Here is a 22,401-nt window from a genome sequence, read left to right on the forward strand (position 1 = left end):
TTACAGTTTTTTCGATCGGATGTGTGGATCTTCTGTTATCAACCCGCGGGTGGCGTAATGTTGTCAGGGAAGACGCAAGAAGTCTTGGAAAAGGGGCCGAAGTTTTGTAATGATGTAAAACCGTCAAGGGTGGATGTATTTTCATCCATACAGTCGGTTGCGAGAGGAGTCAGGCATGAAGGAAAAGCGGCGTTTATTGAACAGGCTGTTGGCAGAATGGAAAACGTAATGGGGAATGAATACCCAAATGAGAAAAGGAATTTTCGTGTCGTCAACTCGGTTAGAAAGGAGTTAGAGGATCGTTCATTACAATTGCTACAAACGGATAAATCCGGTAGGTTCGCGGTTATTTCAAAATCGTCATTTCAAACGAAAACAGGCGACGCGATGGAATCCTTGTTTCATGAATGGAGTGGAAACATCGGAAAGTTAAAGAAAAATATAGTTTCCATTTTAGAGGAAGACGAATTTGAAGATGTAGCAAAGACTATGTTAAATTTGTCGAACTCACCGTTGAGCGTGAAATTCTTCCTTAAAGGGGCCCACCAACACTTTTTTGACCGGTTTGAAGTTGACGCTGAAACGGAGCTCCAAGAAAGCAGGATCACCGAGGAAAAAAAATATTACAGAAATTCGCAATATTTTGTGAGTTATTAGAGAACTAAATATTGCAGAAAACAGCTTTAAATAAGCAAAACATTGCGCTTCATGACGTAAAATGAAACAGTTTAGCGATTGGAGCAAAGCGGTTGGCCAATGGGAGCAAAGCATCGGCCCGGGCGATTGGAGCAAAGCGCCGGCCCGGTCGGCTCGTCGGCCATTAGGCCTAGCTGTAACCATCGTAGCTTTGGGATCGGGTTGCCATCATTGATGAATTTACCGGGCTTATCGGATTTTGAGTGCGGAGCTGGGCGTCGCGCCGTACGAGGACACTCCACGCATGCGCCGCGACGCGTCTCTGCCTCAGTCCGCTTCGACTGCCGCGGAAGACTAGACTCCCGCAACTGCGCCACAGGAGTCACCTCGGCGAGTAGGAGCTACAAGCTGGTGAGCGGTCCCGTTGGGCAAAAGCTGGATCCCGTCGCCGCACTTCACTCGAACAATGAAAAGTCTGTCACAGCATTAAAAGAAAATAAGGGTTCCCCTGGCTCCTCTTACTGCTTTTAGTTGACCGGGACCGGGGGCACACAAGTGAAAATACGATGCGCGTTGACTACACGGATCACTTGTCGTCTGCTCGCGATGGTACGTCGCGGAAGCCGCTGGGAGGCGCGCATGAGCGACAAGGCGCCCTTTTTGAACTTTACTTTGCAACTTTATTAGCTCTATAAAAATGACTTGTTAGAGAAATAATGACGGTTAACGTGTGATATACTTTATTTCGCTTCAAAATTCCTGGGAAGGCTCTCGCCAATCACGAAACCCAGAGAATGTGACGTATAGTGAAAGGGAGCGGCGTTATGCGCGCGCATTCGGCACCTCGCGGCGCCACCATCGGAGGAGGTGTTTCCGAGTTGTCAAATTAAAATATGATGCGCTAATATTTTCGAACTCTTTCGTTGTCCACTGGGTTTCCGGGACCACTAGCGTGTAGAAACCGCAAAAAAAAGTCGACGCTGAAATACTGTTGGAGGGCCCCTTTAAGGATCATAAACCGGAGATGCCACTTAGAGTAGTGATCAATGAGAATGGGACTTGGCAGAAGGTAGTCTCCGTGTTTCTTCTAAAAGGTTTAAAACATGCAATTCTAGATAAGTCTTTGTCACTGAGAAATTCGAGTGAGTTGATCACAATACTCGATGATCATCATGGAAAGGAAGGAGATGTGTTGTCAATGTACATCAAGGATCTTTATTACTCATTAGAGAAGAGCCGGCTGATGGAAAGGGTAAAAGGGGTGCTTGAAATGAATTTGGTAAGGTTCCAATCGCGGTCAGGCATTTCGGTGGACAGTTTTCTTGCCATTCTTGATTATTACTTGCAGTAAACGATAGTAGAGAATGAAGGGAAAAAGTATTTACAGAAAGAGGGAGTATGCATTGGGTCGAGTGTCGCACCGGCGTTAGCGGAAATTTACCTTAATTCTTTGGATTGTATTGTATCTGATAGATTGCAGGAGATGACGTCGGAGTCCTGTTTTGTGAAAAGGTATGTCGATGACATTTTGATCTGTTCTTTTCGGGAGGGATTATCTGACACTCTGGAAGCATTGATCAGATCGGCAGCCCCGGAACTGAAGTTTACGGTCGAACGACCTACGAATGGTAGACTGCAGTTCTTAGAACTTATGATTCACAATGAAAAAGGGCTATGTTGGGAATATGGAAAAGAAAACGCAAAACCGCTGCTGTCAAAAAAAAATTGCCATTCAAAAACAGTGAAAGCGGGTACTGTAAAGTCTTTAATCACAAATTCAATGGAAAGATCATGTACACATTTCTTGGCCGAATCGGTAGAAAGACAGTGGAGAAGGCTAAACGGTGCTGGTTATGAGGATGAAATCGTAAGGAAGCAGTTACCCGTAAAATTCGCAAACAAATGTACAGGAGAACCAAAGCAAAGGCCAAAAAATAGAACTATTGTAATTCCATTTTATCACAAAATTTCTCACAACTTAAAGGCTTGTGCCAAGAAGTTCAATGTAGATCTGGTTTTTAGTTCGGATTATAAGTTGAGCAAGCTCACACCCTCCCACAAAAGTGTAAGGGAATGCGCAAAAACGCATCGAGAAAAGTCTATTCCGTGTGGTAATGGAGTGGTATATGCAATCCCCCTGGAATGTGGCTTTAAATATGTGGGGCAGACGTCAAGGTGTATAAATGACAGATTGACTGAACACAAAAGGAATGTCAAAAACAACGTTGCCAATTCGGAAATAGCGAAACATGTTCAAGAATGTAATAATTGTATACCCCACTGGTCTGAAACAGAGGTAATACACAGGGAGTTAAACGACATCAAAAGGGTTGTAAAAGAAACAATAAGAATGAAATCAATGGGCAACTGCATTAGTCAGGTATCGTTACAGCTTAGCAGCAGCGCAAAATCATTCTTGCGGATTTGAAAGTTTTGTGAAGTGCTTGTTGAATGTGAAGGTGTAAGTGGTTTCTTCCTTTGTGTATCACGTGGATTGATATCTTCTGTTACCGGGATGCTTTGTGATTATGGGTCGGGGAGTAGAGGGAGAGAGTGTACTGTGTACGCGAAGGATTCAGACAAGTGTCTTCCGGATGAGGGGAGCTATTGTTCATTGCTTTGTGGAAAACGTCAAGGTCGTTTGACAATTGTGGTGGAAAGATGTGAGACCTTTGTTATCTTTTGGCTTTCGAGATCGGGAAGGTGCTGTGGTGAAGTTTGTGGAGTGTATATAAGAAGGTGACCAAATAAACTTGTCTTTAGCTGTGTTTGAGACGTGTCTTCGACTGTTCATTTTTCTTCTACTTCGAAACTTTCCTCTTTTCCTGCCTCAGTCTCGGGCTAAGAACAAAATGGTTAACATCCACCAGCTCGCCTCCGCAATCACTACATTATCACTTTTAATAAACACATGAAACCCTCGGCATTATTTAAGTTATTAAAATAATTTTGACAGCCATATTCGATACAGTATCTTGGCATTGCGAGAAACGAAGTGTCTCAGCATAGTTTTTCTTCCAGGGCAGGCTGGTGTGAGTCCATGAATGTAGAGCACGTGCATTTTTCTTAGTGTAAATAGAAAAAGGAATAAAAAAAAGTTGCTGTGTGTACTCGGAGTGGTTATATTAGAGCGAAGCTGTGTATGACTCACAGGTCGGATTTCTGGAATTTTGGCGTGTAGTCGTCGTCACGGAAAAAAAACAAAAAAAAAAACCTTCAACGATTGAAGCGAAAAGTGGATATCCCGCATACAACGTACAGCCGATCATTTGTTTCTATAAAGAACAAGAACAAAATAAGCTTCCGAACCAGATAATTGATGCTAAGGCTCTCCTGATAACAATACGAAGCACGTAGCGCTCACCGCATACGTTTCGCGGTAAAGATTATTGCTGTGCAAGTTGGGGCGGTGACGGCAGCTTGTGACGTGGGGACTGGCGTCACTACCCTTTTATATATAAAAGGTTTTGGCACGGTGCCCCCACCATTCGTCAATCATTTGATACAGCCCCGTTCGCTGCGACTTCCGGTCGCGCCGTCTTTGCAAGCCTGCTGTGCTTGCTGATGTCACCAGTGCTAGAAATGCTACACGCGCAACAGAGAGATTTAATAAGGGCCCTTTGTCTGTACAATGTTATATCTTGGAGGAGACAAGTTGGTTTACAAGAGCACTCGAAACATTTACACAGATTCGCACTCTTTCGTGTGCGTGTTTTTTTTTTTTGTTTTTTTTTTGCGTGCACATTAAGAATTTGTGGTTAAACGTTTCATCTATATTATAAACAGCAGTGTTAAGATGGCCCTTGTTCATTCTTTTTATAAACCGGAAGTTTTCTTGGACCTCAAAAAGTAAAACACCACCTGGTGGCGTTTCCCATAAAAAATGGTCGATAGTGCAGTGTCAATCGTTGGAGGTGATACGACAGCTTCGTTGTTCAACCACCTTCACAGCGTGGATTCGAGGCACAACTTCTTTTTTAATTGTCAATGTTTTTTTTTTTTTTTTTATTGGTCACTGGGGAAAGAAGGACGCGGGTAATTCTGAGAATGGGTCTTAAAATCTTCAGTATCATTTGAAAAGAAAAAAATTCAATGTGTGTTGATGGTTCACTTACTCAGAGCAGAGATGTTTTTTAACCCAATCAATGCAACTAATTAAGAAATGGGCTGTGAACCAAATGGCTGACTCGAGGGCTCAGACGGCTTCATTCATAAAAGGTGAAAAGGTTGCACAGCCTTAAAAAGTGTACGCTAATCTCACAGGCAGAAGACAAATTAATAATGACGGAGAAGTGCAGGCATCCTGTGATGAAAGGGCCAGGGGGGGGGGGGGGGGGGGGCGGACGAGGCCACAATAAGCGTCAAAATTCCATTACATTGCGCTTTTGACGCTCATTGTTGCCATCGTCGTAGTATTAGATGCGTTCAGTCTTTAGGTGAAACGAGGCATAAATCCTTCCGTTGAACTTGGATCAGCCAACAGTAGTATGCTCTCTTTTTTTCTCGTGAATATCAGAAATATTCGCTGGCTATTGGCGTATTCAGGCTCGGTTAAATGTCAATAATACATAAGTGTTGTTGTTTTTTTCTTTCAGTTCCGAAGAGATATGCTAATATGGAACACAAAGGGGGTAATTGAGCGCCCTCCACTGCAGCCCATCGACCGAGGGATTGTTCAGTTCCGCAAGTGGTTTGCTCAGTTTTTCAGTGAAAACAGTCCCACCTGGCAAGCAGTTCAAGAGCGCACGCTGCAGTGGTGAACATCACGGCGGCATTACCAATCAATCAATCGATAAACCAACATATTTTTATTGAAATAAATGCATGCTATAGGCTACCGGAAGTGCAACAGGGATCATAAAGGATTGTAAGGGATGCTGAACCGAAATTTGGATTTAGCAAATAAGGCCACAGAAGCTTTGAACGAGGTGCTATGAACTCAAAAACATCACTCATACATTGATATCTCAAATGAATGGCCGTATTTTTTAAGAAAAAAAAAAAAAGTGCGCGATCAAGCGAGGACTATGACTTCACGATCTTCCTGGAATATCTGAGAATGAGAAGAGCGGCTCGCTTCTCTCCTCCTCGCTTCAGTTCACCAGCTCGAGCGGACGAAGCGAAGAGGAGGGGGGGGGGGGGGGGGGGGATTGGGAATTGTGACGTGGCATGTCTCGTCGGCCTCGTTGGCGTGTTTAATCATCCACTTCTATATAGCGTCCCGCATATCGCTCCAGCATTGTTTTGTGAGCTCCCAATTTTGGTTCAGTATCCTTTTAACCCCCGGTGTTGGATAACACTCTTACCCTAAAATAAAAAAAAAATAAAAAATCCAGCTTGCGATGTGACAAGCCTTCCGCCATATCAAACACTGCTTAATAAAGGGCATGGGAACCCTGCGTGTACAAAACGTTCGATCAGATTGCTTGCGTGTTAATCGTCTCCGGCTTTCCCTTTTGCGAGGGGGCCAAGTTACTCAGTTATGCGAGAAACGCTCCATTGTTGACAAAAAGCCGTCACCAAAGTATGCGCGGAGGTTGTATGGTTTAACGGCGCACGACAATGACAAATAATAAGTGATCATGTGATGCTTAACATGTGCGCTGTGTCATTTTCTGTGGTGGTTATAGCAGCGTGAATAATCCAACACTGGCTCCCAATGTGGAACTTGGACCCACAACACCGGAATGAATGCCTCATTCAGACAGTTGCGTTGCTTTCGTTGAGAGGGGTCAAAACAACAGGAACGACAAAGTTACTAAGACAAGTGTTCATCACAGGCAACATAATAAGCAACGGAAGGAGTTGCTTCGTATAGAGTTCATGAACCACGGTTGTCCATTGCGTCTCAGTCGTCACTGTTGTTCTGCATGGCTGTTGTGGATTCAATGCGGAACGCAAGCTCCTCTGCTTCTTGCCCAGGGGTTGTGATAATATCAGAACGCCGAGCTCTTATTGGCTGACTGAAAAGAGAAATAGTGTGTAGACCTCAAGGCATCTAGGATTGCGGTCTACCCACTATCCTTTCAATCAAAGCCAATGAGAGCTCGGCGTCGCTCTGACGTCATTGCAACCCCTGCGCAGGAACCAAACGACTTGCTCTCCGCATAGACGCAAATCTGTGAACCAGGCTTAAACATCTCACCATCTATTGACTGAGCTCGCCTGGAAACAAGTATTCGGTACTCAGAACGTATTCCAGTCCAACTAAAGTTTCGGAAGCAGCCTGTGTTTCTCCTGGGAAACGGTATCTGTTGTAAATATCTAGCAAGCATGCAACGCACCTCTTCGCAGTACTCAGAAAATCCCAGGAAGCGCTTTAGAGAAATCTTTTGACAAGCTCGGAGGAGCCTTGACAACTCAAGACGGTAGCAGGCCGACCATTACAGCGAAGGGAGACATTCTTCAGTTCAAGGTAGAAGATCTGCAACTGAGGGAGACTCGTACGTTGAGTAACGCGAATTGGCGCTTGAAAGGAGGAAAGGAGAAGGCAAGATCACGTGAGTACTTCGGCGCTTTCACGGTGCTTCTCAATGGGTGGAACGTGAACAAAAATAGTTCCAAATAGGGACTTAACGCAAGTGGCTTATTTTCTCCAGTGCGTAATATTTTAACGAACTTATACGAAAATTATGTTTTAGCTGACTGTTTGATCAAAGTTTTTTTTTATGATTATTATTTTGTCTTGTACTGCAACAGGGGATTAATCTACTTTTGTGCCAAAATAAAGCACATAACAATTCTTGGTCGGACGTTATACCTAGCGGCTCTATCGATTCCGCCCGAACGTAATCGACCAATGCGATATTCGCGACTCCAATTCGCTATAGGTGGCGCCACTCGTTATCCAAAATGGCGGGTTTAGTGAGGGTCGGAGATGCGTGCCGCTCCTGAGCCTGTCTAGTGTGCTGGCTTCACTGAGCGACACAAATTATTTCTGGTAATACGAGGAAGCTAGGGTGTTATGCGCGCAGGCCACCTCTTTACCCTGAAAACAAGAACGGTGTTTAGCTTAATATTTACGCCAGGAGGCACGTTTTAATTCTAGAGCGAAACCGAAACTAACCTCTATCTTGGATTTAATTTCTCGGTATATGTTTTAATCAGATTCTTTCATAACTCAAGATGTGTCTCACACCGTAATTATTTATTTAAAGAAGTTGTTCGCCGAAACTTTTGTCTCTTTAAAGACATAAAGTCCGGCTCTTTCATACGCCTTAGAGATAACACAGAATATTATTATTTGTAAAAAAAAATCCGCTGATATTCGTGCGTTCTCGCTGCCTTTTCTCACTCAGATAATTGTCATCTGAAATAATGAACTGCGGGCCTTTCAATTGGTTTTGGGGTATTTCGATGATTAATTGCTTTAAAATTTTGCCCAGCACAAGAATAAGACGATAAATCCAATTTATACAATATGTTCACAAAACGCATGAATGCTTGTGAGAACGCTGTTCTCAGTAGAAAAAACTAAAAGAAGAAATCCGAGTCAGCTAGGCAGCTGAAGTGTGCATGTTTTTTAAAGCAACGCGGGACGCATAGGAGTTTATGTTGCATCCAGTGTTTGTCTATCTTGATAACGATGTCAGAGTTTTTCATATGTTAAAAAGAAAACAAAATGATACCTTTCAGGAAAGACAATGGTTAAATGGCAGATTTTTGTGATGGTAGCGTTAATTGGGGGCATACATTGCCGTGATTCGTATTAATAATAATCTAAATATCAAAATTAAGATATTTTAATACGCAAGTTTTCAAGCTCTAAGTTAACTGGTTGTTATGATCTAATTTTAAACGCGCGAACAAGTATGACAATTTAATGTGTGCTAATTATCATCACTGGTGCCAATTGCAGCATTTTCAAGTACCAAGTTATAAAATAAATATAGTCTAAAATCAATGAACATTCTAGCTAATGTAAGAAATTCATGTAAAATTAGATTAATTGAGGGTTCTATCAAAGTAGCGACTTTTGACAATCGGCAAATTTTCCAAAGTCGCCACCAATATCCTTCCACACCTCATTCCCCCTCCCTCTCCCCCACTAACCCCCCCCCCCCCCCCCCCAAAAAAAAAAAAAAAGAACGATTTTTTTTTTTAAATTATTAATCTTTTCTAACATTTATTTACTTTCGTATTTACGCGCCGTCGTTTTGCCCATCTCAGCCTTTCCAGTTCGAAGGAACGCCTACCTGTTGCAAGCCTGCTCACAGCACGTTTCGTTGGCGTTGGAAGCCGGTGAAACAGTAGTGAGTTTTAGTACTGCATATACGAGCAAGCGCTGTGTGTTTGCGTTAGCTTTGCGTGTTAGACGCTGCGCGTGCGTGGAGCCCAAAATCGGGGGCTCGAATCGGAGCACGGCAACGACGCGCTTGCGATACGTGGAGCACGCCACCCTAACGCAAACGCACAGTGCTTGCTTCCATACGCGATACTAAAACTCTCTAATAAAGTATAATCCTATACCGGCTGCAGCACTATGTTCGTACAGTGAAAGAGTGTTGTTTGCATTCGGAAACGGACATTTGGCGAGCCACGATCGCGAGCAGTTCAGCCGTGCCCGCTGAGCAGGAGTATCGGGGGACCCTCACTAGAGCGCTTCCCGTTTCCGCCGCGCGAGGGCGAGCATTGAGCTGGAGACGCGAATACGCGGTGTTCCGGAGCGACCGGTTTCTCACACATCGCCCTGTGTTCTTTTCAAGTCTTGGCTTTTATGTTAGCAACTTAGAACATGAGCATTTCTTCTATTAGCTTCTATCGTTAGATCGCACAGAGATCTAACGATAGAAGCAACACACGAAGAGTCCTGCGCCGTAGAATTGCTCTACAAGGCTGTGTGTGTTTGCTTTCTAGAAAAGGTTTATACAAAAAAGAAATATATAGTTCTATAAAGAAAAGTAACAACATTGAAAGCATCATTACTTTCCTTTGAAGCAAAAAATAAGGTTTCGTCCAGGTGTTTACTTTATCATTCTGAGGTATTTGGGCAAAACCCAAGGGTATTTGATCCAGTAAATTTTCCACGGTGCATGTATTGCACTGCACAGAAAAGTTATAGTGACCATGAAATGAATTTGAAGCTGTTATAAATTGGGATTTGACTAATTGCATATCGTTTAGTGCGTCGAAATAAAACCAATGCAGGAGTGTAGAAAGCATAAAGCCTGCTTTTCGGTACGAAAGTTTGAAAATATAGCGGACTATTTCGTTCCTTTCCTTCGAAAGCTCTCCTCCTTTTCACCAGAATGCGTCCGTCCGCGTTGCCAGAGCACGTTAGCCGAGCCCAGCTCACGCATTGGACACGAGGACTGCGTAACTCGGACGTATGCGTTTGTCGACAATCAATCCGTCAACAAATATTTTAATTCGCGTTCTGGGCCAATAAGTGACGTGACGGCACTTATCATCACTTCAAAATTATAAGTTCCATGGCGTGCTTAAAAAGCACAGTGGAAGATTGGAGGCATTACCTCCAGCGCCCAAGCACGTTACCACCACGTGATTTCTCATTTCCCTTTTGAGTTTAGGATTAAAGCAAAGGAGGAAGAAGTTAAAAAATCATTTCATGGTGTCTTTAAAGGGGTCATGAAACGCTTTTCCAACTTTTTCCTGTTTCGCTTTCCTCCTCAACTCATAAATCGCGCATTCCACCAAACGTTAAAGAAGACGAAAAGGGGGAGTCCCCTCTTGCTCGCACTCTCGTTTCAGTAATCCCGGACACATCCATTCTCCCCCTAGAAGATTAGCCCGTCGCTCAAAATTCAGACAAAAGTTGCTTTCCCCACCCCGTTCATTCCGAAGCTGACAGTGCTGTTGAAGCTACGTGCTCGTTGGGCCAGCCACACTTGCCACGTGAGCGTGGCAAATGTGGCTGCAGAGAATGAAGTCAGGTGATGAAAGGGAGGCGGCTGATTGGTCCGGCAAGCGCGTAGCTTCCACCACAATGTCAGCTTAGGGGTGAAGGGAATAAGTGAGGTCAGGTTGCGTGTGACGTCAGTTTGGACCCGATAACGCGCTTTTGGGACCGCGGATGTATCACAGTGAAAAGGCAGAGAGGTTGCGAAGGGGAGGAGGTACGAAATAGTCCGCTCTGTTTTCAAATTTTCGCACTGAAAGTCAGGCTTTTGACTTTCTACCTTTTTTCTTTTGGTCCACTGAACGATGTGCTATTAGTAAAATCCCAATCTAAAATGATTTATCCCAACCCAAAAATCGTTTCATGGGCCCTTTAAAGAGGGCCTCACACTCAACAAACATACTGTATTATTTCATACCCAAATATCACAGTCAAGCTTTGATTTCTCAATAGACATGTTTATGATCAGTTTTGCAAACTCAATAATAAAAAAAAAAAATGCTGAATTTTGTAGGGGCACGAATGACACTGTACCTCAATTGGTTGATTTATTAGTCCCTAAACAATCCATATATGATATAATCAAAAGAAAGCTATTTTTTCTTCAACAGATTATTACCGCCGAAATGTGTGGGTGGAGCCTTAATTCTTATGGCTTCCGTTCTTGGCGTCACGACCAGGATTTGCCTCGCTGTGACGTCACGAGTTGTAATCTTTGCTACTTATTATATGTTGCAAACTAATTGCGATGGCGTGTGTAAAAAACACAATGAAAAATTGGAGTCATAATATTATTAAAATAACACCATGAAAGTTGACAGTCTGACACTGTTCTTGAATAACAGAATTATTCAAAATCAAGACATCATAAGGAGCGTTTGGGAAACCTTTGAAACCTCTTACTTTTCCTGGATCGCCCTGCTGAACACTGAATAGTTTACTGGTGTTAAAAGTCGAAATGACCGACAAGCAACCCACGACAGTTAAGGAATGGGCCGAACTTTTGGCGGATCTCTCAATGAAGATGGACGCCATAAACAACAAAGTGTCAAATGAGCTGGAGGGAATGTCCAAATCAATGGGATTCATGAATGAGAACTTTGACGAGTTTAAAACAAAGGTGAAAAACAACACAAAGGTACTGAAACAGTTAAACACCGAATATCTGGAACTAAAAAATAAAACAATGAGCGCGCCAAACGGCTGTAAGATATAAAACGCAACATTATAAAATTGAAGCAGTACTGTACAGTCGCAAAAATAATATTGAGATTAAAGTCCTTCCCCTCACCCCGAACGAGAATCTAGACACCGTGATCACCGAAATCGGAATCAGATAGCGCCGTCGAATATTGACGTTATCCACCGAGTGCCAACAAAAAACAAGGACCAACATAATGTGATAGTGCGCTTCACCACCCACAGTACGCGAGATAAGACCCTGGCAGCAGCAAAACGACTAGGGCTGAATACCTCCGATTCCGGCTTCGAGCACTCAAGTCCTATCTATGTCAATGAACACTTTTGTCCGGAAAACAAGGTATTACTCGGAAAGGCAACAGAAAAAAAGAAAGCGAGTAACTGGAAGTTCTTGTATGTAATACTGGGAAAAACCCTTATGAAGAAGGCAGAAAACTCTCGTGTGGTCCAAATCGCCACTGGGGCTGCCCTTGGCCTAATTGCATAAATGAAGAATAACACGGTCTTAAATTAACCGATCAATACATGGTTTCAATTAAATCGGTTAATGAAGCTTACAAAAATAAATGTTTCATGTGCTATATTGTAATATAGAAGTGTAAACAAAACTATGGACATACTATGCGCAATGCTTAGAGAACATAAATTTCATTACGATGTTTTAGCATTATCTGAGACATGGCTCGAAGATCATGAGCATGTTAATCTCCCTGGCTATAATTGTAATTCTCTTCCGAGACCAACGTCCACAAGAGGTGGAGGATCTGCTTTACTAATCAAAGCAGGGCTAACGTTTAAGGAATGTAAAGAATACAGTTATATGCGGAGGGCAAGTTCGTCTGCTTTTTGCGCAGGGGGTAGCGGTGACGTCAGAACGCCGAGCCCTGATTGGCTGATCGCGATCCCCTATCTGAGCGTCGTCTGCTCCTTCGCAACGTCGTCTGCGTCTGTCTTACCTTTCCTGCGACTTTCGACGTGCAGAGGGGAGGTTCACAAAACGATCTTACGCCAAAAACACAAAACTCGAGAACAAATTCGCATTCACGAAACGAAATTTTCGTAAGTTTTGCGCAGGTTACGACGAAAACCTACGACAACTCCGAAGCTGTCTTACGCACTTCTTACGATCAAATCAGCATGGCCGACAGCGTCGCGGTCGCGACGAACAACGGTCATTAATTTTTCTACGTGCACTTCTCACGCGTCCCGACTTCAAGCAGCAAGAAAAAAGTAAAAAGGACTTGAAATAGACCACGACGAACAAGAACGCTGGATCCACAAACACCCGTGAAAAGCTCCAACGTCCGCGATACCACCGAAAACGACCAAGCGAACTCGGCAGATAGGCCTAGCAGGCACTCCGACTCGGCGACCGGCTGGCGTGCTGAATGAAATGTGCTTGCGCGACCCTTGTGAACCGTTCCCGTCTTATACTTTGATCGCTGACTTCAATTTTAGATTAAGCGGTCAATCTCTTCCTCTTGTCATCTCCTTGTTTTCTGAGGCAACGGTGACTCTCGCCGGTAAAAAAGCGGTGAATCTCCGACAGATGCAGGAAAGGTAAAGCAGCCATCGCTTTGACTAGCAGACGTAAAGCAGACGACGTTAACTGCGCCAACCCGCCGACGCCGTTAAAGAGTGAGGAGTCTCGCCGCACACAAAAGGAGGGAAAACGTATTTGGGAGGGAACTTGCGGACACAAACCACCCTCACCTCTCGGTTCTTAGCAAACAAACCTCGGCGTCTCGGGACACCTCGCCAGTGGGTCCTTTGACTTCCTTCCTTGATGCGCGTCTGCTAGTTGTTAGACAAAAACAACGTAACGCTCGGGTTATTTCGTCTGCCCTCTCTGAAAGGCTTGATTGATCTTGGGTTTTAATGGCGCAGCGGCTGCTAAGGCCATAGTGCGCTCTCTGAAAGGCGAAGCCGAGCTCGCTCCACTTCCGAAAGTCGCAGGAAAGGCAAGACAGACGCAGACGCCGTTGCGAGCAGACGACGTTCCAAAGGAGCAGACGACGCTAAGATAGGGGGTCGCGATCAGCCAATCAGGGCTCGGCGTTCTGACGTCACCGCTACTTCCTTTCTCGTGTGCAGAAGACGAAAATGAGCCCACTTGCGAGGCGTATACATAGCGCTGACTACGAAATTCTTTTCGCAATAATCTCGAATAATATAATGATCGTAGAGGTATACAGGGCCCCGGAATCATGGGTTAATACTTTTCTAAAAAAAAATTGAAACATTATTGTAGGGCTAACGGTGCGGGAGGGTAGCGTAATAATCTGGGGGGATTTCAATATAGATGTATCTGCGGCATTAAAGAACGATTATCTTCTCCTGTTAGAATAATTTAATTTTATAAACATAATAAATAATCCCACTAGATGGGGAACGAAACTGCTTCGGTTATTGATCATATTTTGTGCAACTTTGGTGTTGAGGACTAGTTATACAGAGTGCTAGACGTTTTCTTAACAAGCCATTCACCAATAGTATTATTAACGAGCGCACCTGTCGTTTCTAATTACAAAATAAATAAAAATTTCACAATAAAAAAGGTTAATTATAAAGAGCTTAGCAACCGCATACAGGCGTTAACGTTTGTGGATATGAATTCCACAGACGGAAATGAAAACTAAAGATGCTTGCATACAAGACTCCGTCAATGCATAATCCACTCCACAGCTAATGAACGGAAGGGTTACTACACACAACCAATCTGCCCATAGATGACTAATAATATATTGGAGACAAATGAAACAAAAAACCATTTCTATGGAGAAATGAAAGAAGACAAGAATAATGTATATTACAGTAACCAATGTAAAACATACCGAAATATGGTAACAGCTCACATATGGCGAAGAACATTTTGAACACTATTGTTGGGAGATAGCCAAATGTGTAAATGATCCAAGGAAGATATGGTTCATTAAATGTTATATCATTAAACCTACGGCACAAAGTCCAAGACTACAAAAAATTGCGGCTACTGGCAGTCTAAATCAATACGACCTAGCAAATAAATTTAATGAACACTTTTGCACAGTAAGTACTGTCTTGGCAGGTACCCTTGCAGAACCAACAGTGAATCCGCTCCCCACTTCAATTACAAATTCTTAAAGTTTATATATATATATATAACAAGTACGATATTATATCAAATGAAAAATACAATGCCGGGTGATAAAGCACTAGGGAGCGATGGTATATTCATGAAAATGATTAAGGAAAATATTGATATTCTTAGTAAACCCCTGGAAAGAATATTTAACAAGGCGTTTTATACTGGCACTTTTCCTGAACTCCTGAAAATAGCGAAAGTAGTTGCATTATGAAAGAAGGGGACGTAAACCAGCTATCCAACTATCGACCAATTTCAGTATTAAGCATTATCAATACCACTTTTGAAAAATTAATAGCAACCGGGATAGTTGCTTTATTGACCCGAAATAGAATTATCACAGAAGAACGGCACGGATTTCAGAAAGCTAAATCACCTAGTACAGCGGTAGAAGTATAAGTCCACTTATTAACACAGCCTTAAATACGGATCAAATAGCAGTTGGCAGTTTTTAGATATAAAAAAAGGCCTTTGATACCGTTAATCATAAAATATAAATTAGCAGATTAGGAAGATATGGGTTTCCTGGCTTTTCTTTGGATTTCGTTAAGAGTTGTTTTTCGTCACGCTCACAACTAGTCAAAATAGGGGAAGAGCACTCTACCAGTGTGACGGTGTTGACAGGAATGTCACTGGGATCTGTGCTGAGACCGATTCTTTTCAATCTATACATAAATGACTTACCTCGAGCTATGGGCAAGTTGAATATGGTGAGGTATGCAGAGGATGCAGTATTGCTGTCAAGCGGAAGCTCCTGGGAAATATTAGAAGGGGGGATCAGTCGGGGCCTTAAACAGATTAACTGGTTTTAAACAATACGCAATCTTTAAACCACCAAAAAAACAAAATATATAACGTTTGCTTACTCATTTCAGGCCACTCCAACAGAGACACAACATACACAAATAAATAATAAGCCCATTCAAAAGGTAGAATGTGTTAAATATCTAGAAGTGACTCTTGATGCTTCTTTCAGCTGGAAGCGGCACATTGAAACAGTATTTAAAAAACTGGAATATTCGGTCTACACTTCACTTAAAGCAAGACAGTACTCTAATTCTAATGCGCTCAGGGTAATCTACTTCAGCATTTTTGGTACTTACAATATTGTGTAGTATCTTGGGGTCTTACATACCTCAGATTTCTACAACCGGTAATAACGCTACAAAAACGACCATTGAGAATAATAGAGTATGCATGTTTCAATGCTCACTGAGCTCCATTTTTTCAGGAACAACGAACAATGCCATTCCTAATGCTGAGGGACTATAAGACAGTAATTCTGATGCATAATATTCTATAAATTTATATACAACTTCCATCGTATATATTCGTACAATCAATCAGGTAGAGCCACAAGAAATGTTCTTATAAATAATTTTAATACTCCGCCCTATAGCAACACATATGGTCAACGTCTAATAGAGTATGTAGGTACAAAACTTTGGAATTAATTAAGCACAACATTTAAAAGAAGTAAATCATTTATACAAACAGAAAAAAAGCATTATTTGTACATGTTGTGAATTATGCCTTTTATTTGTGAGGTACACGCATGAGTGCCAGGATCAAACCGCATACATTATTTTTGCATGCATGTATGTATTTAGAGCTAGCCAGGTTCGCTAAGGATCCAGTTGCAATACGCAGTGATTTCAGTGTATACTGAAGATTAATAAAAAAAATTCTGCACCGCCGAGCACAATGTGTAAAGTTGCCAAACACGGGACGAAAATACAGCTAATTGCGAAAAGACCGCCCGATAAGGCAAGGACTGTATGTGAAGCCTGAACAAAAGGTTCTCATTCCCCAGGGGATTTCTACGTCAGCAAGCCTCCGCTTAAGGGCGTGACGTTGTTGCCACATGATGCGCATCCCGGGGAGCAAAGAGAGGTACTTCTCCCCCGTGTGAATACTCCTTTAAGGACGGGATGACCTCAAGCTTCCATCGTGATTTATACTCACACATTCAAATTTGTCGCTGGCAAACTATTATGCTGGTCGTGAAATCACAAATAGGAACCCTGAGAGAGAGGAGCCATGGACATATCTCGTATCCAAGAGTGCCATAACATAAAAATGGGCATGTATCTGACTGTTCTTTACATCCCTGAGTGGATGCAATTAAACAAACGTAACGGTAACACCGAATGTATTTATGTGCGTTGCTTCGCAGTGATGCCGCATGCGGGCACTAATTAGTACGCACTTCGTGACTTGATGGCGCGAAAAGTCGTTGCCTGTAGCTCCTTTAAGAGAAAGCCCTGCCAAATATAGTGCTTTATAGCTAAAAAAAAAAAGCGTGATGCTCGCGTCTCTTGCGGTTGCACACCTCAGCTTTGATTACTACAATTTGTCTACTGTTCGGCAGCGAGACGTTAGTCAGCCCCAGTGGGCGTCTGACGTTTCCGCTGTAGATGTGAAATTCGGCAAGTCCGGTACCAGTGCTAGCCCGGTGTCTGAATCAGTCAACGGCACATTGGGCTCAGTCAGCAAGAACGAACTGCCTCTTGTTTATCCAAACCGAGTACGCGCGTGTGCATGCTTAACAACGGATACATCTCCCTTTCTTTGTAGTTCGGAAAACAAAGCAATTCACAAACCGTGATCATAATAAAAAAATAATAAAAAAACGCAAAAAACGAAACCAAAACACAAAAAACGAAAAAAAGGAAGGAATTGCACCAAACCCGGGGTACGCTGCTTAAGCGTTCAGCTGGAATTTATGATCGTAGTGTAGTCGTCGAGGTTGCCGCACAGTTCGAGTTGACGTCGGAGTAGCACCCACACTAGCCCGATCACTCAACTTGGGACCGTCTTGCTGCACTGCTGGGGCCACTGCAACTAGGGTGCAGGTCAGGGCTCCAGATGAGTTCGCGGCTGCACCATCTTGCTGAACTGGTGGGGTCATTGCTGCAGGAACAACTTGAATGTTAGCCAGCCCCCAGTCTTGACAAGTATCCTCCAAGTCATCGCTAACCGCACCAAGTTTTCCTTCTTCTGGAGCTGGTGCATTCGGTTCTGTCAAAACTCCCGCCCGTCCTCCGTGACAACCAGTGAAAAAATCCCTGTAACGCCGAATTGGAGTGCAGCTCTTGAGGAGGAGGAGTGAAGGGTACTGAGGGGAGGGTAAACCCCTCCTCCTTCTCCTCCTCCTCCCCTCATTCTTTAATATGCTCCAGGGGGGGGTCACGTGACCTCGGGGGGGGGGGGGGGGTGTCACGTGACTTCGGGGAGGGGGGTCACGTGACCTCAGGGAGGCATGACCTGGGGGCCACGTGACCTTGGGTGTCACATGGGGGTCACATCAAGGTCACGTGACCCCCAAGGTGACCCCCACGTGACCTCAGGGGGTCACGTGACCTTGGGGGTCACGTGACCTGGAGGGGTCACGTGAGATGACCCTGGGAGGGGTCACGTGACCTTGGGGAGGAGACCACGTGACCTCGGGGGTCACGTGACCTCAGAGGGGTCACGTGACCTTCAAAGGGTCACGTGGGGTCATCTTGGGGTCACGTGACCTTGAGATGACCTTGGGAGGGGTCACGTGACCTCGAGGGGTCACGTGATCCCAAGATGACCCCACGTGACCCCCAAGGTCGTGACCTTGGGGGTCACGTGACCATGAGATGACCTTGGGAGGGGTCACGTGACCTGGAGGGGTCACGTGACCTTGGCGGTCACGTGACCTTGGGATGACCTTGGTTACGCCGACGGCGACGCCGACGCCGCTCAAGCCGGGAACGGGCCCCTAAGAGCTGCGCTCTTAAACGATGAGCCACATTTCGCAGAACTTGACCCTTCGTGGTCCATTGTCCTTTCTTTCTCGGGCGCATTAGGTCACCTTTTTGTTGTGGCCTCAGTAAACATCCGTTGTCGCTACTGGGCTACGTCTCCGGACCGGTTTGGGATTGTGGGCGAAAAGTCGGGAAGGCGACACCTAATGCGGCATCCCATGAGAAGCTCGCTGGGGCACCGGCCGTCGTCGAGAGGCGTAGACCTGAAACTTAGCAATCCCAGACAGAAGTCTACATTAGCGTCAGCAGTTTTTCTCAGTATTTGTTTTACCACTTGCACACAGTTTTCACAACTCTGTTGGAGCAAGGAAAGTGAGGACTGGACGTTGTGTACCTAAAATTGTACTTGGAAGCAAACGTCTAGAACAGACAGGATTAGAACTGTAGGCTGTTGTCGCTGCACCCTTCCAACAGGTATGCCGTATATAGCAAACATGCTGCTCAATGCCGAAATAAGTCTCTGACGTCGCCTCCCTGAGCCTCTCTACTTCTGGGAAATTGGATCATAGGCAACGATGTACGTGTTCCCAGCCTGTTCAAACAGTTCTACGCAAATACGTGTCCATGGTAAGTTTGGAGCCTCTTGCATCTTTAGTGGCTCGTTCGGTTGTTGGTATGCAAATTGTTTGCAGATTGGGCATCGCTGAATCATTGTCGTGATGTCACGGTTAATGACCGGCCAGAAAACTAACTGTCTGGCTCTTGCCTTGCATTATTAATACCGAGATGGATTCATGAAGGCGCTCGAGAATTCTCTTGCGCATGGTCTCTGGGGTGATAACTTTTGCGCCCTTGTACAAAACCCCGCCTGCTACTGTTAGCTCTCCGGCAATAGGTTTACTCTCTCCCTGAAAAGGACGGTTTTCTCAGAGAGCGCTCTCGAAAGGACGTCTGGCCCCACTAAGTATATTTGCCAGGGATGTATACACAGCTGAAACTCATACTTCATGAGCCTCAGGAAGAATCGCCGCAATCGCGGCGGCATATCTCCAACACTCGTTTGTGCAATTGCAATCAGAGGCTTAAGCGAGTTCACGCACTTGCAACCGAGTAGGACGGAGAGAGACAAAACCCGTCTTTTAAGTTTCTTCCGACAGCTGAGGACCTGCTCCGTAGCACCGGATCCGGTCCTCCGCTGTCGCAAGAGCCTTAAAAACCGGTCTTGTCGCTCTCGGTCGCACTCCATTACAAGCGTGTGAACAGCGTCCTGACACTTGCGTTTTACTACGACCGACCGAGACAAGACAGGTTTTTAAGCCCTTTGCGATGGCTTACCACAGGCTGCGCAGCGATGCAGCCGGTCAAGTCGTCACAAAAAGCTTAAAAAAGGTCTTGTCTAAGTCGGCCGTAGTCAAGTGCAAGTGTCTGTAGGAGCCTCTATGGTCAGTTTCCGCTAGAACTCGCCGTCCGTACACAAAGTGCTGAAATTTTTCAAGACCGTACGTCACTCCAAGAGTCTCATTTTCCATTCGTAAGTAACGAGTTTCTGCAATAGAGAGGACTTTTGAAGCGTAGGCCGCTGGCTGCCATCCCTGCTCATGCTGTTGTAGCAGCGCCGCGCCTATCCCCATGACTAAAGACATCCAAAACACTTTCACGTATTTTCTTTTATGTCAAAAAGCGGAAGTTTTGGGCTGTAGCAAGAAGATTTTTTAAACCTTCCCATCCTGCTTGGTGTGCCTTAGACCACTCGAAAACTGAGCTGTCCTTAACAGCTTACCTCATTAAGGTCGTTTTCGAAGCCAAGTTGGGCAAAAACTTTGCAAAGTAATATATAAAGCCTCATAATGCTTGGACTTCTTTCTTGTTTGCTGGTTATGGAAAGTTGCTAATGCTATGAGCCAGGGCTGGGCTTGAAAAGATAATTTTTATTTAAGTACGTCCCCCAAGTACTCAATTTCCTCGCGGGTCAGTTTGCATTTGCTCAGGTTGAACGCAGCGCACACTTGCCTAGCCCTCTGCAGTAGTCCGCGTAATCTTTCACTATGCTCTGCCTGCGTTCTACCCCACACCAGAATATGGTCGATGTATACCCTAACTCCGGGTAATCCCTCAAGCATTTGCTACATCCCCTTTGAAATACTTCCGGTGCAGAAGCTGTTCCCAATTGTAACTGGAAGTAATGGTATTTCACAAATGGCGTGGCGAAGGTACATATTCTGGCGCTCTCGGCATCCAACGGTATTTTATAAAGGGGGTGAAGTGATGGATGGATGGATGGATGATAATGGTTATACGCTTTGAAACGGGCGGTAGCTTGCGCCACCTAGCCTAAATCTAAAAAGACAATCGTAGGATTCCTCCCACCCTTCTAAACCAATTTTCTCCCCCTAACTATAAACAGGCAGTGTAGGATATCACGAGGATGATCTTTGGGGGAATCGGGCAAAAAAACTAAAAACAACACCCCCGCCCCCTCCTCCGGTGAAAGAGTCGCCGAGAGTTTTCATCACGGGTTGAAAGCTATCGTGCACCCGGTAACTCTGACTTGTTGTATTCTCTTTTGAAAAGTTGAAAATGCTCTCGCTTCACCCACTCGTTGATGCTCCTGGGATCTATGCATATTCTGAGATGCCCGTCCTTTTTAAACACAATTACCAAAGGACACACTTAGTCCTTTGGTTCTTTCACATTCCGGATGACGTTGGCGGGGATTAAGCGCTGAAGCTCCTTCTCCTGTGGTTGTCGTTACGGTTGAGGGATTCGTCGGGGTGCTTGAACCGTTGGCTTGGCCTCGTCCTTTAGTGCCATATGATACGCTTGTTTCACGCAGCCCAAACCCCGCAACACTTCGGGAAATTTGGATGCTACTGCATTCGCGTCGTCACAGGAAATCGCCGAAACACGATTCACGAGTCCAAAGAATTCGCTGGCTTGATGACCAAGAATGGGTGCTTGTGACCTCTTCGCCATGATTAATTCGATGCTTTTTATCGCGTTATTGCAAAGGACCTTCAAAGCAGCTCTTTCTGCGTACGTAATTACACCGCCGCTGTAAGTGCGCAAAATTTCCCTGCTTTTTCGCAAATTCTAGTTCCTGCCTGCGCGTTCAACAAGTTAGCTGTCGCGCCAATCTTTAGAACGACGTCAATCTTTAGAACGACGTCCTTATCGGCAGCCTTTGCCGGCACCAGACACTCTCCTTGATTGCTTGTGCTGCGCATGTTCACTTACAGAATTTCAAAGTCGCTCCAGGCTTCCGAGATTTTTTCGTCAATTAGTCGCTGCTGATGATCGCGTTCACTCGGCTGGCCAGCACGCCTCAAAATGACCTTGAAGTCGACATTTTCGGCATTTGTTGCTCATCACTGGACAGCCGGCGTCTCGGTGAATGAAGCTGTACTTCTGACAGCAGTCTCATCTAGGTAGTACTTGTGCTGACACCGTTGAACGCCTTTTCGTTGTTTGGTTGATACTGAGGAAAGATTCTTTAGGCTTGAGCCAAGCTTTCTTTTGCTTCGCTATATCATTCCCCTTGCACATGTCCGCTGCTCTGGCAAGGAACAAGTCCTGTTCTCGAAACAGCCTTTGCCGTAGTTTCTTGTTCGTGGTACCCTACACAAGCTGATCCCTGATCATTGAATTGGTCAAACTAACGAATTCAGGTCTTGGGTTTCAACAGCAGGTCGCGGTAGAATTGCACAAACTGCTCACCTTCTGCTTGTACCCGCAATCTGAATACGTAACGCTTGTATGTTTCATTCTTTTTAGGAAAGCAGTAGCTTTGGAAACTTGTTTTTAAGACGTTCGTGTAGGTCAGCCCTCCCTCGTGGTTGAAGGTGTCG

General features: G+C 44.6%; 2 protein-coding genes across 2 annotated transcripts in view; both read left to right on the plus strand.

The window, feature by feature from the left end:
- Positions 1-5,396, plus strand: part of LOC120839804 (cholesterol 7-desaturase nvd-like) — a 70,780-nt gene extending 65,384 nt beyond the window's left edge. Inside the window, exon 5 of the mRNA XM_040210164.1 lies at positions 5,292-5,396. Coding sequence (XP_040066098.1) covers positions 5,292-5,396 — 105 coding nt within the window. The remainder of the gene's footprint in view (positions 1-5,291) is intronic.
- Positions 5,397-11,453: 6,057 nt separating this feature from the next.
- Positions 11,454-22,401, plus strand: part of LOC120839803 (cholesterol 7-desaturase nvd-like) — a 48,196-nt gene continuing 37,248 nt past the window's right edge. Inside the window, exon 1 of the mRNA XM_040210163.1 lies at positions 11,454-11,700. Coding sequence (XP_040066097.1) covers positions 11,454-11,700 — 247 coding nt within the window. The remainder of the gene's footprint in view (positions 11,701-22,401) is intronic.

The sequence above is a fragment of the Ixodes scapularis genome, unplaced genomic scaffold (assembly GCF_016920785.2).
Source record: "Ixodes scapularis isolate PalLabHiFi unplaced genomic scaffold, ASM1692078v2 PGA_scaffold3__209_contigs__length_174095766, whole genome shotgun sequence".
NCBI classification, from domain to species: domain Eukaryota; kingdom Metazoa; phylum Arthropoda; class Arachnida; order Ixodida; family Ixodidae; genus Ixodes; species Ixodes scapularis.